The sequence below is a fragment of the Chiloscyllium punctatum genome, chromosome X, assembly GCF_047496795.1.
Source record: "Chiloscyllium punctatum isolate Juve2018m chromosome X, sChiPun1.3, whole genome shotgun sequence".
NCBI lineage: Eukaryota > Metazoa > Chordata > Chondrichthyes > Orectolobiformes > Hemiscylliidae > Chiloscyllium > Chiloscyllium punctatum.
In genome coordinates, this window is record NC_092791.1 from 11,953,536 (window position 1) to 11,968,050 (window position 14,515).

Sequence of the window (14,515 nt, forward strand, 5' to 3'; positions counted from 1 at the left end):
TGGAGAGGGTGCACAGGAGGTTCACCAGGATGTTGCCTGGTATGGAGGGCGCTGGCTATGAAGAGAGGTTCAGTAGATTAGGATTATTTTCATTCGAAAGGAGGTGGTTGAGAGGGGGACCTGATTGCGGTCTACAAAATCATAAGAGGTACGGACAGGGTGGATAGCAAGGAGCTCAAAAATAGATTAGATTAGTTGTTGGAAAGAGGGGAAATATGGTGTAATGGGAACAGAGTAGATCCATGGGATTAGGAATACCGCCCACGAAGATGAACACCACACTAAAAGGAGGCCAAAAACCCATTTCCATATTGTGATTGCTATGTAGCTGTACATAAGTAGTTAAAAGACAAAAATGAATAACGTACTAAAAAGTGTAAACCACCACCCATTTTGCATTGCCTCCTTGGGTGACCTTCTACGTCCTGCATTTCTGTGTTTCTTAACCCTTTTACTGAACAAACACTAGGCTAATAGAAGGGATAAGGGAATTCCTTTGACATAGCAAGGATTGGCAGAGAGGGGCATGGTGAGGACAAAGGCATAATTTTACACCTCTTGGTAGTAGATGATCACAAAGTTTTTAAACAAATAAGCAGCTTAACGAACATGTACAGAATATACCAAATAACTGATCATCACAAATTCATTGCTGCCATGGGGAGGGTGCACAACAAAAGTCTGTTCAAAGTCCACATGTACCATTGGACTGGGCATACCTGGCACAGTAGTGGTGATGGCTGCATTGGCTAATGACACAGTGAAAGGTTCATTCAAGGGGGCTGGGAACAATGAAACACCTGCAGAACCTGAAAACAAGAGTTAGAGTTTACTGTAAAAGGACATTTTTTTAAAAAAAATCGGAGTGTAACATTACAGTTTCACTGGATTATCCTCAGCAGAATACAAATAAAGTATTGGTGTCAAAAGAATGAGAGGCTGAAACTTTCTTTTGATATTTAAACTCAAGAAGAAAAAAAAAAGTCTTCTATACCATTTCTGAGCATAGAAAGTTAAACAACTGCACTCAGCCATTCTACTCTTCAATTTCCATTTGGAACATGAAGTAATGGTGACAGATGACAATTGGCGAAAAGAAATTGCTAAAATGGAGGGATGTGAGGAGAGAGTGTGTTACTGCCAGGTAGGTTTGCATACCTATCATCCAAGCTGTACATGCATACTCAGCTTCCTCAGTCACACACAGTAACATGGCGAAGCCAGTTCGATGATCAACCACTTTGTATTTGTACATCACCCTGCAATATCACATGTCTTGTACTATTGTTTGAGAAGTTCTAGAAGAGCTGGCTAGAGACATGGTTAAAGGTGAAAGAGTCAAATAAAAACAAAATACTGCAGGTACTAGGAACCGGAGAGTTGCTGCCAAAGAGTCATACCGGACTCCAAATGTTAACACGGTTTCTCTCTCCAAAGATGCTGCCAGACTTGCTGAGATTTTTTTTCCCAGGAAAGGGTTAAAACCTGACAGCGGGTAGAAACAGAGAGGCTTGGTGAGAGATAACTCCATGAAGAAAACGGACAACTGATCACCATGCACCAGGAGGCCAACAGCAAAAAACAAAAAGTCCATAAGACAAGAAAACTGGGACATAGTAATAGAAAAAGCTGCAGAAACAGGTTAGGGTAAGAGTCTGGCAAATTGTAAATGGAGCCCAACATAGGGCAAGGAACCAATGGAATTCAGCAAGTGTAGAGGGGGATAGGCAATAGGTAAGGAAGTCTTTTGAGGAGACAGACTTCAGCTTTGGATGAATTGGTGTTCGTATACACAGTGAAGGTCATGGGCACTGGAGAGGTTTAACTCACAATGCAATGAAAAACAGAGGTGGAGAAGGTGTAAGGAAGAGAGGTACAAGCAATGGCAGTCAAGGGTGCAGAGGTAGAGCTATGCAGTCTGAAACAATGGGGGAGATATGGTTTTGAGGCTTGACCCAGACCACTTGAACAGGATGGAGATTGAGATAGAGATCGGGGCAAAAAAAATAAAAGGTATGAATTTCCAGCGGAAACTAAGCAAGGTGCATTTGGATGTTCTCATTATGTAAATGTTGTGTTAGGTCAGCAGCCCGACAAGAAAGACAACAATGAAAGCCAGAGTGGCAGGACAGCGAGTGAGAGTGACAGAGACAGACGAGTTGTCGAAGTAAAAACACCCAAGTGTATGGAAGTCTACATAAAACAGCTTTTGTATATGTTTTAATTGTAAGCAAAGTGCTGGAGAAACTCAGCAGATCTGGCAGCATCTGTGGAGGGAAAAAAACAGTAAACATTTCAAGTCCAGTGAGCCTTCTTCAGAACCATAAGCAAGTGAGAAATGGTGGCGATAGTGAAGACCCCTGTTCAAACAAAGCAATCTCTGGGACCTTCCCCTCGTCAGAGATGCCGGAATCTTAAATCAAACCATGATCTAACTTTAAACATGAACAATGAATTTAAAAACCCACCTTTGCTAAAAGCAGCAATTTCCAAATATTGGGCATTAACATCGGATTCTAGTCACTATAAACTGAAAGTGACTGAAGTAGTAATAGCTGATAACCTGACAACAGAAATAACACCCAACTCCTACCACAACTGCAGTTGCATCTGTCCTAGCAATAAACACGGAGTTTATATAAATAAAATAGAAAACGCTCAAAATTATTAGCATGCCTGTTTTTCTCTCTCTAAAGATGCTGCCAGAGTTAACATTTCAGGTCTGTAACCTATTGTGGTAAGTGGTTACAGACCCTAAACATTAACAATTATTCTCGCAACAGCATCCACAATATTTTCTGCCTTTGCTACAATAAGCCAGAGTCATTGGAGACGAGGTGGTCCATCATTTTCAATCCGAAAGCTATGGAAGGCAAAAGGGCACAAGCAGTACCACAGAGAAACAGTCTGAAGATATCGCTGACTTATGCAGCCACAAGAACATAAAAGCTCTTTGTAGTCCAGGGACTAGATGGTTCAAGGTTGAACCTCTAGGGAAGAGCTCAAACTCAGCCCAAACTGCTGTTCTGAAAGTCTATATAAGACTCCAACAAGAAATAGGTTTAACTGGATATTGAGCAAAGCCAGGTCAGGTACAGCAAGGGTTAGAAGATGACATTGAGCAATGAAATGTAATAAATAGAAACAATTCTCCCATCATCCCAACTTAAAACAAAAACAGAATAACTGGAGGCTGATATTAGAGTCATAGAGATATACAGCATGGAAACAGACCCTTCGGTCCAACCCGTCCATGCTGACCAGATATCCCAACCTAATCCAGTCCCACCTGCCAGCACGTAGATGGATGTTGCTGCTGATCCCAATTTTTCTTGCGAGCTGCAGTAAAATTAGGTGCCTTCTGTACATGGCTCAACAACGCATGGAGCTAGATCAAAGGCAAACATTGAATGATGGAGAAACTCTGCACAGTTGGCAGCATCCGTTAAGACAGAGGCAGAGTTAATGTTGAGAGCCTGGCCTGACTCCTCAGAACTAGATCGACTTGCCTGCATTTTTGTTTTGTTGGTAATCGAGATGGTACTAGTCACGGACTAAGGCCCATGATACAAGTCAGGAAACCTACAGATGGCAGAACAGACAGCTTGGAGGGCTTACAAAAGCCAGAATTAGAGAGAGGAGGTAATGCAGTGACTCATGAGAAGCAATTTTCTCAATAAGCAGCAACAGTAGATATGAGAAGACCATGTACTATTTTTCATTGGTGCACAGACCAGCTGTAGGTAGAACAACAGTAAAAAGGCAGAGGATAAAGTGGACCATGGTGCAGAGATTATAACCTCACTAATTTTAGAGTTATTCATTCTATATCCGTTTTTATAATGGAAACTGGTTTGCATAAACTGAGTGCAACTGCACACTGCCAGTGACAGAACTGCAGGATACCATTGGAGCCTGATAAGGTGAATGGAGGCAGCTTCCATGATCAATTCTTCATAAAGCTAAATGCAGAGTTGACAGTGAGTGCAAACAGATGGGAGATTCACAGTAGAAACGTTACAGCTGTTGAACCAAGTGTGAAAGAGAAAGTCAAGCATCAGGGAGACTGCTTGAACTGAGCAGACATGGGAACTGTGTTTGGGGATCTGATCAGCCAGAGTCAAAAGGATATTAAAATGGATGAAGGAGTGAAAAAGGGAGGGAGGTGGGAGCGGTCGATTGACCAGAGAGATGATAAAATGGCTTTGAGGAATTAAAAAAAAACACATTTTGATAGCTTTACTGAAGCAACTGTTGTTTTTGCTAAAACCAGATTCATCCACTGCAATGCAAGGGGTCTGAAGATTGAGCAAACAGAAGTAGGTGACCTGGAGGAACCGACTCAGCAAAGGAACACAAATAACGACAACATGTAGGAGCAGCCCTGATGACAAAGAACTCCAAAGGACAATTTCATGTTTTATTATATGCATGACAAAATCTCCAACATGCAGAAAATTACTTAGCAGGCTGCTAAATGATCGCATTTTTAAAAAAAATTAATTCAAGGAACTTGAGCATAGCTGGCTGAGCAGGCACCTGGGAGGGTGCGAGTGAGGGCAAGAGGGAGGGGGCGCAGGAGGGGGTGAAGGAGCATGGGAGCTAGAGAGAGCGCGCGAGCGAGAGAGTGTGTGAGAGACAGAGTGAGAGCGCCCAAGAGAGCCAACTCCAGGAAGGTTGGATATACCCATTTCAAACAGGTATGCTGTTTTGGATAATGTAGGGGGTGATGGATTCTCAGGGGAATGTAGCACAAACAGCCAAGTTTCTGGTATTGAGACTGGCTCTAATGCAACGAGGGGTACGTCAGGTTCCAAGCGATCAATTGTGTTAGGGGATTCTGTAGTCAAAGGTACAGACAGACGTTTCTGTGGCCAGCAGAGAAAAAGCAGAATGGTGTGTTGCTTCCATGGTACCAGGATCAAGGATGTCTCAGAGGGTGCAGAATGTTCTCACTGGGGAGAGGGGCCAGCAGGAGGTCATTGTCCACATTGGAACCAACGACCATAGGAAGGGAAAAAGGTTGAGATTCTGAAGGGAGATTACAAAGAGTTAGGCAGAAATTTAAAAAGTAGGTCCTCAAGGGTAGTAATATCTGGATTACTCCAGTGCTACGAGCTAGTGAGGGCAGGAATAGGAGGATAGAGCAGATGAATGCATGGCTGAGGAGCTGGTGTATGGGAGAAGGATTCACGTGTTTGGATCATTGGAATCTCTTTTGGGGTAGAAATTACCTGTACAAGAAGGACGGATTGCACCTAAATTGGAAGGGGACTAATATAACTTGCGAGAACTGTTTGGGACGATTTAAACTAGTAAGGTGGGGGGTTGGTGGGACCCAGGGAGATAGTGAGGAAAGAGATCGATCTGAGACTGGTACAGCTGAGAACAGAAGAGTGTCAAAACAGTCAGGGCAGGCAGGGACAAGGTAGGACTAATAAATTAAACTGCATTTATTTCAATGCAAGGGGCCTAACAGGGAAGGCAGATGAACTCAGGGCATGGTTAGGAACTTGGGACTGGGATATCATAGCAATTACAGAAATATGGCTCAGGGATGGGCAGGACTGGCAGCTTAATGTTCCAGGATACAAATGCTACAGGAAGGAGAGAAAGGGAGGCAAGAGAGGAGGGGGAGTGGCATTTTTGATAAGGGATAGCATTACAGCTGTGCTGAGGGAGGATATTCCCGGAAATACATCCAGGAAGTTATTTGGGTGGGACTGAGAAATAAGAAAGGGATGATCACCTTATTGGGATTGTATTATAGATCCTCCCAATAGTCAGAGGGAAATTGAGGAACAAACTTGTAAGGGGATCTCAGCTATCTGTAAGAATAATAGGGTAGTTAACTTCCCAAACATAGACTGGGACTACCATAGTGTTAAGGCTTGGATGGAGAGGAATTTGTTAAGTGTGTACAAGACAGTTTTCTGATTCAGTATGTGGATGTACCTACTAGAGAAGGTGCAAAACTTGACCTACTCTTGGGAAATAAGGCAGGGCAGGTGACTGAGGTGTCAGTGGGGGAGCACATTGGGGCCAGAGACCATAATTCTATTAGATTTAAAATAGTAATACAAAAGGATAGACCGGATCTAAAAGTTGAAGTTCTAAATTGGAGGAAGGCTAATTTTGACGGTATTAGGCAAGAACTTTCGAAAGCCGATTGAAGGCAAATGCTCGCAGGTAAAGTGATGGCTGGAAAATGGGAAGCCTTCAGAAACGAGATAACAAGAATCCAGAGAAAGTATATTCCTGTCAGGGTGAAAGGGAATGCTGGGTGACTAAAGAAATTGAGGGTTTGGTTAAGAAAAAGAAGGAAGCATATGTCAGGTATAGACAGGATAGATCGAGTGAATCCCCAGAAGAGTATAAAGGCAGTAGGAGTATACTTAAGAGGGAAATCAGGAGGGCACAAAGGGGACATGAGATAGTTTTGGCAAATAGAATTAAGGAGAATCCAAAGGGTTTTTACAAATATCTTAAAGAACAAAAGGATAACTAGGGAGAGAATAGGGCCCCTCAGAGATCAGCAAGGCGGCCTTTGTGTGGAGCCGCAGGAGATGGGGGAGATACTAAATGAATATTTTGCATCAGTATTTACTGTGGAAAAGGATATGGAAGATATAGACTGTAGGGAAATAGAGGGTGACATCTTGCAAAATGTCCAGATTACAGAGGAGGAAGTGCTGGATGCCTTGAAACAGTTAAAAATGGATAAATCCCCAGGACCTGATCAGGTGTACCCGAGAACTCTGTGGGAAGCTAGAGAAGTGATTGCTGGGCCTCTTGCCGAGATATTTGTATCATCGATAGTCACAGGTGAGGTGCCGGAAGACTGGAGGTTGGCAAACGTGGTGCCACTGTTTAAGAAGGGTGGTAAGGACAAGCCAGGGAACTATAGACCAGTGAGCCTGACGTTGGTGGTGGGCAAGTTGTTGGAGGGAATCCTGAGGGACAGGATGTACATGTATTTGGAAAGGCAAGGACTGATTCAGGATAGTCAACATGGCTTTGTGCGTGGGAAATCATGTCTCACAAGCTTGATTGAGTTTTTTGAAGAAGCAACAAAGAGGATTGATGAGGGCAGATCGGTAGATGTGATCTATATGGACTTCAGTAAGGCATTCGACAGGGTTCCCCATGGGAGACTGATTAGCAAGGTTAGATCTCATGGAATACAGGGAGAACTAGCCATTTGGATACAGAACTGGCTCAAAGGTAGAAGACGGAGGGTGATTTTTCAGACTGGAGGCCTGTGACCAGTGGAGTGCCACAAGGATCGGGGCTGGGCCCTCTACTTTTTGTCATTTATATAAATGATTTGGATGCGAGTATAAGAGGTAGAGTTAATAAGTTTGCAGATGACACCAAAATTGGAGGTGTAGTGGACAGCGAAGAGGGTTACCTCAGATTACAACAGGATCTTGACCAGATGGGCCAATGGTCTGAGAAGTGGCAGATGGAGTTTAATTCAGATAAATACAAGGTGCTGCATTTTGGGAAAGCAAATCTTAGCAGAATTTATACACTTAATGGTAAGGTCCTAGGGAGTGTTGCTGAACAAAGAGACCTTGGAGTGCAGGTTCATAGCTCCTTGAAAGTGGAGTCGCAGGTAGATAGGATAGTGAAGAAGGCATTTGGTATGCTTTCCTTTATTGGTCAGAGTATCGAGTACAGGAGTTGGGAGGTCATGTTGCGGCTGTACAGGACATTGGTGAGGCCACTGTTGGAATATTGCGTGCAATTCTGGTCTCCTTTCTATCGGAAAGATGTTGTGAAACCTGAAAGAGTTCAGAAAAGAGTTACAAGGATGTTGCCAGGGTTGGAGGAGTTGAGCTATAGGGAGAGGCTGAATAGGCTGGGGCTGTTTTCCCTGGAGCGTCGGAGGCTGAGGGGTGACCTTATAGAGGTTTATAAAATTGAGGGGCATGGATAGGGTAAATAGGCAATTCACAGCTAAATGGGAGGTAGCATATTCTGATAGGAAGAATAGGGATGCCACATAATTTGGAAGGTGCAAGTCTCGAATGAAGGAATGAAGGATACAAAGACACCAACCAAAAGGTGTAAAAAAAAAGGTGTACCACAGATTAGCAAGGTCCATAGAATATACCCATCCAGATGCCTTTTAATAGTTGCAATTATACCAGCCTCCACCACTTCCTCTGGCAGCTCATTCCATACACACACACACTACATGAAAGAGTTGCCCTTAGGTCTCTTTTATATCTTTCATCTCTTACCCTAAACCTATGCCCTCTAGTTCTGGACTCCCCACAGTAAAGAGTTGGTCTATTTATCCTATCCATGCCCCTTATGATTTTATAATCCTCTGTGAGGTCACCCCTCAGCCCTTGAGCTCTAGAGAAAACAGCCCCAGCCTATTGAACCTCTCCCTGACGCTCAAATCCTCAAACCCTGGCAACATCCTTGTAATTTTTTTCTGAACTCTTTCAAGTTTCACAACATCTTTCCAATAGGAAGGAGACCAGAATTGCACCCAATATTCTAAAAGTGGCCGAACCAACGCCTTGTACAGCTACAGCATGACCTCCCAACTCCTGTACTCAATACTCTGACCAATAAAGGAAAGCATACCAAATGCCTTCTTCACTATCCGATCTACTTGTGACTCCACTTTCAAGGAGCTATGAACCTGCACTCCAAGGTCTCTTTGTTCAGCCACACTCCCAACGACCTTACCATTAAGGTGTATAAGTCCTGCTCGGATTTGTTTTCCCAAAAAAAAATGCAGCACCTTGCATTTACCTAAATTAATCTCCATCTGCCTCTCCTCAGCCCATTGGCCCATCTGATCAAGATCGTGTTGTAATCGGAGGTAACCCTCTTTGCTGTCAACCTCCAATTTTGGTGTCATCTGCAAACTTACTAACTATACCTCTTATGCTCACATCCAAATCATTTATATAAAATGACGAAAAGTAGAGGACCCAGCACCATTTTGTGTGGGACTCCTCTGGCCACAGGACTTCCAGTCTGAAAAACAACCCTCCACCACCACCCTCTGTCTTCTACCTTTGAGCCAGTTCTGTATCCAAATGGCTAGTTCTCCCTGTATTCCATGAGATCCAAACTTGCGAACCAGTCTCCCATGGGGAACCTTGTTGCACACCCTACTGAAGTCCACACAGCTCGCGTCCACAGCTCTGCCCTCATCAATCCTCTGTTACTTTTTCAAGAAACTCAATCAAGTTTGTGAGACACTATTTCCATGCAGAAAGCCATGTTGACCATCTCTAATCAGTCCTTGCCTTTCCAAATACAGATAAATCCTGTCCCTCAGGATTCTCTCCAAAAACTTACCCACCAGTGACGTCAAACTCACTAGTCTATAGTTCCCTGGTTTGACCTTACCACCTTTCTGACATAATGGTACCAAATTAGCCAACCTCCAGTTTTCTGGCACCTTGCCTGTGACTATCGATGATACAAGTATCTCAGTAAGAGGCCCAGCAATCACTTCCCTAGCTTCCCACAGGAGTTATAGGGCACACCAGATCAGGTCCTGGGATTTATCCACCTTTATGCGTTTCAAGTCATCTAACACATTCTCCTCTGTAACATCGATCTTTTTCAAGATTTCACCATCTAATTCTCCACATTCTACATTTTCCAAGCCCTTCTCCACAGTAAACACTGACAAAATACTCGTTTAGTACCTACCCCGTCTCCTGCAGCTCCACACAAAGGCTGCCTTGCTGATCTTTGAGGGGCCCTATTCTCTCCCTAGTTACCCTTTTGTCCTTAATATATATTTGTAAAAACCCTTTGGATTCTCCTTAACCCCATTTGCCAAAGCTATCTCATGTCCCCTTTTTGCCCTCCTGATTTCCCTCTTAAGTATACTCCTACTGTCTTTATACTCTAAGGATTCACTCGATCTCTCCTGTCATACCTGACATATGCTTCCTTCTTTTTAACTAAACCCTCAGTTTCTCTAGTCATCCAGCATTCCCTATACCTATCAGCCTTCCCTTTCACCCTGACAGGAATATACTTTCTCTGGATTCTTGTTATCTCATTTCTGAAGGCTTCCCATTTTCCAGCCGTCCCTTTACTTGCAAACACCTGCCCCCCAATCAGCTTTCGAACGTTCTTGCCTAATACCGTCAAAATTAGCCTTCCTCCAATTTAGAACTTCAACTTTTAGATCCGGCCTATCCTTTTCCATCACTTTTAGAACTAATAGAATTACGGTCACTGGCCCCCAAAGTGCTCCCCCACTGACACCTCAGTCACCTGCCCTGCCTTAGTTCCTAAGAGTAGGTCACGTTTTGCACCTTCTCCAGTAGGTACATCCACATACTGACTCAGAAAATGTTCTTGTAGATGCTTAAATTCCTCTCCATCTAAACCCTTAACACTATGGCAGCCCCAGTCTATGTTTCTAAAGTTTAAATCCCTTACTATAACCACCCTATTATTCTTACAGATAATTGAAATGCCCTTACAAATTTGTTACTCAATTTCCCTCTGACTATTAGGGGGTCTATAATATAATCCCAATAAGGTGATCATCCCTTTCTCATTTCTCTGTTCCACCCAAATAACCTCCCTGGATGTATTTCCAGGAATATCCTCCCTAAATACAGTTGTAATGATATCCCTTATCATAAATGCCATTCCCCCTCCTCTCTTGCCTCCCTTTCTACCCTTACTGTAGCATTTGTATCCTGCCAGTCCTGTCCATCCCTGAGCCATGTTTCTGTAATTGCTATGATATCCCAGTCCTATGTTCCTAACCATGCCCTGAGTTCATCTGCCTTCTCGGTTAGGCCTCTTGCACTGAAATAAATGCAGTTTAATTTATCAATCCTATCTTGTTCTCTGCTTTGCTCTGCCTGCTCTATTTGACTTGCTTCTTTTCTCAAGTGTACCAGTCTCAGGTCGATCTCTTTCCTCAGTATCTCCCTGGATCCCACCACACCCCCTTACTATTTAAATCCTCCTGAGTAGCTCTAGCAAATCTACCTGCCAGAACATCAGTCCACTTCTAATTCAGTTGCAATCCGTCCTTCTTGCACAGGTCACTTCTACCCAGAGAGAGATTTCAATGATCCAAAAATGTGAATCCTTCTCCCAAGCACCAGCTCTTCAGCCACATATTCATCTGCTCTATCCTCCTATTCCTGCCCTCACTAGCTCGTAGCACCGGGAGTAATCGAGATATTACTACCCTTGAGGACCTCTTGTTTAAATTCCTGCCCAACTTTCTGTATTTTCCCTTCAGATTGTCATGCTTTTCCCTTCCCATATCATTAGTACCAATGTGTACAATGACCTCTTGCTGGTCCCTCTCCCCTTTGAGAACATTCTGCACCCTCTCCGAGACATCCTTGATCCTGGCACCAGGGAGGCAACACACCATTCTGATTTTTTGCTGCTGGCCACAGAAATGTCTGTCTGTGCCCCTGACTAGAGAGTCCCCTAACACAATCGATCGCTTGGAACCTGATGTACCCCTCATTACATTAGAGCCAGTCTTGGTGCCAGAAACTTGGCTGTTCATGCTACATTCCCCTTCAGTCCATCACCCCCTACATTTTCCAAAACAGCACACTTGTTTGAAATGGGGATAGCCATAGAAGACTCCTGCACTGCCTGCCTACCTTTCTTGGAGTTAACCATCTACCTGACTGTATCTGCGGCTTTTTTCCCTTCCCCTAACTGCCAACTATCATACCCCCTAGCTCTTGTAAATTCCACATTACCTCCAACTGTTGCTTGAACCGATCCATCCGATCAGACAGGATTCCCAACATTTATTGCAGATATAATCCTCAGTAACCCTTAAACTCTCCTGAAACTCCCACAGCCGACAAGAAGAGCATATCACTACACTAAAAGCCATTTTGCTCCTTCCAATCTACAGACCCAGAAAACAGCACTGTCTTATTGCTCTACAAAACACCACTCCAGACTAACTTAATACTTATGGCTTATATTTTTAAAATGTAATCAAGAGACAGATCCCAATAAAAACATAATCAAGAAAGAACCCACTCTACTTATTATTGTAGATTTACAGCAAGGTGATACTTAAAACTATTTTCCTTTCTCTTTCGGTGCTGTGACCTCTCCCAAACAGGTCTCTCCAAGATCAGTTGTGAATTTCGCTGTTTAAGTTTTCCTTGACACACTCCAATGTCCAGCGATACATGAATTCAAACAGTTATGGCAGTAACTGCACAGATTCACTGCTGTGTCAGTTAGCAGTGTGGTTTTCTTTCTCGCTCTCTCTCCCTCTTACAGACCATGTGCTTGTGCCTTTGTCAGTCCTTCTCCCTTTCAAAAGTGCTGTGGTTTTTAGCATTTTTTGCCCCCAAAGTTCCAAAACAATTGCAACAGCATATAAAACAGTAATTGCTGCTCCTGGAATTCGAGGAAATCACCTCCAACACCAAAAATACCTCAGAAAAGGAGTAGCCTATTGGAGTCAGAAATTTTTCCCCATCCTCCATCTTCGAAGACCCAGAATCCTCATGAGCAGCTGTCATTCTCCTAGACCTATTATCCACTCCTTTGTCTGTCTAACTGGTCTTCTCCCTCTTTGAGCTCTATCTCCACCCATCATTTACTCCTTATGCCCTGCTCCTACCCTGTCCTACATAAAAACCAACTACCCGACCTACCATCAGATCTGAAGGAGGGTTGCTGGACCTGAAATGTTAACTCAGGTTTCTCTCCACAGATGCTGCCAGACATGCTGACATTTTCCAACAATTTCAATTTTTGTTTTATACTGCGCCATTAACTCCCTTGATCAGTTCTTTGGGTAACATCCTGAAGAAACTTCACCAGTTCACGAAACAACTTTCCACTCTCAAATTTACACTGACTATACCAAGTTAGATTATTATTATCCTTGCCAGTTTATTGCAATTATTATTATCGATTTTTAGCATTTTCTATAACAGTAGAAGTTAAGGTCTGTAGTTCCCCAGTTTTTATCTCTCCCTCCCTTCTTTATCAGTGGAGTGACATTTGGTACCTTCTAATCTATGGAAACCATTGCAGAATCTAACCAATGCATTCAATATTTCCACAGCTCCTTCTTTCAACATTCGCAGCTGTAGACTATCAAGTCCCAAAGACCTATTAGCCTTCAGTCCCATTAATTTCTCCAACACAACATTATTAATACTAATTTCCACCAATTTCTCATTCTGCCTCGTGCTTTAGACCTATAATTCAGAGAGATATATTGCATCTTCCTCTGTGAAGTCAGAGATAGTGTAATAATTCACCTTCTCTGCCATTTTACTATTCCCCATTATAGATTTTCCTGATTGCCTGTCTGTAAAAGGAGACATTTATCCGAGCAAAAATTCTCTTTATACATACCAATAAAAGCATCAGTCTCCTTTTTAATTGTTTTTTTGCTAACTTTCATTAATTTTCTATTCTCGCTTTGTTGATCAGTTTCTTGATTTTCTTTTTTCTATACACTAAAATCCTCCCTTTCCTCAGCTTTACCATTATTTCTAGTAACATTATAAGCCTTTTCTTTTAAGGCCTATATAACCCGTAATGTCTTGAAGGGGCAGGGGTTTGAGCACAACTGACCAAACCAGCAAAATACAAAGATTAAAAGGAAATTTATTAGTTTGGAGTTTCCCATATATAAAAAAATACATTCTGGTCAGTCAGGACCCATCCACGAAACTGACCATATTGCTAGCTTGACATAGTAAGCTCACACCAAATTAGGTAAAGCAGCTATGCACACCTTTGAAATATTTTCACTCAAATAACTGATTTAAAAGGTTGTTATATTATACTGTTTGTAAAGGAATAGCAGAGCAAGAGACAGAGAGAGAGAGACACAGCGAGACGGGGGGGGGGAGAAAGAGAGACGCAGACAGACCTCGTGTGGGTAGTAGTATAACCAGAGGCCATTAAATATATAAAAAAACTGAAAGAACTGCAGAGGCTGTGATTCAGAAACAAAAACAGAAATTGCTGGAAAAGCTGAACAGGTCTGATACCTGTAGAGAAATCAGAGCTAAGGTTTCAGAATGAGTGAATGAGTGACCCTTCCTCAGGTGGCCATTAATACAAAATAGTTACCAAGAAATCAAAAAGGGAATAGAGAAGAAACTTTCATGAAAGAATGGCAAAAATGTGGAAATGTTACTGCATTTAAGTACAAGCCAGACAAGTATATGAAGGAGAAGGGACTAAAGGGTTAGGATGGTAACTGTCAATGAAAATAGATGGGAGATACGAGTCAAACATACAAGCTGGTATTGGGTGGTTGGACCAAATGGACAGTGACATATACCATGTCTGTTCGCATGCAGTATAGGGGTGGTACAGTGGCTAGCACTGCTGCCTCACAGCACCAGGGGCCCAGGTTCGATTCCAGAGACTGTCTGTTTGTGTGGAGTTTGCATATTCTTCCCGTGTCTGTGTGGGTTTCCTCCCACAATCCAAGGGTGTGCAGGTTAGGGTGGATTGGCCATGCTAAATTGCCCCAAAGTGTCCA

At 42.9% G+C, this 14,515-nt stretch overlaps 1 protein-coding gene across 2 annotated transcripts in view; it reads right to left on the bottom strand.

Annotated features, from left to right (window-relative positions):
* Nucleotides 1-14,515, bottom strand: part of LOC140471366 (Golgi reassembly-stacking protein 2-like) — a 66,488-nt gene that overhangs the window by 10,606 nt on the left and 41,367 nt on the right. The window contains exon 8 of one of the 2 annotated variants that reach the window (XM_072567402.1): nucleotides 720-809. The exons of the other annotated variant lie outside the window; for it this stretch is intronic. Coding sequence (XP_072423503.1) covers nucleotides 720-809 — 90 coding nt within the window. The remainder of the gene's footprint in view (nucleotides 1-719; nucleotides 810-14,515) is intronic. 2 annotated transcript variants of the gene reach the window in all.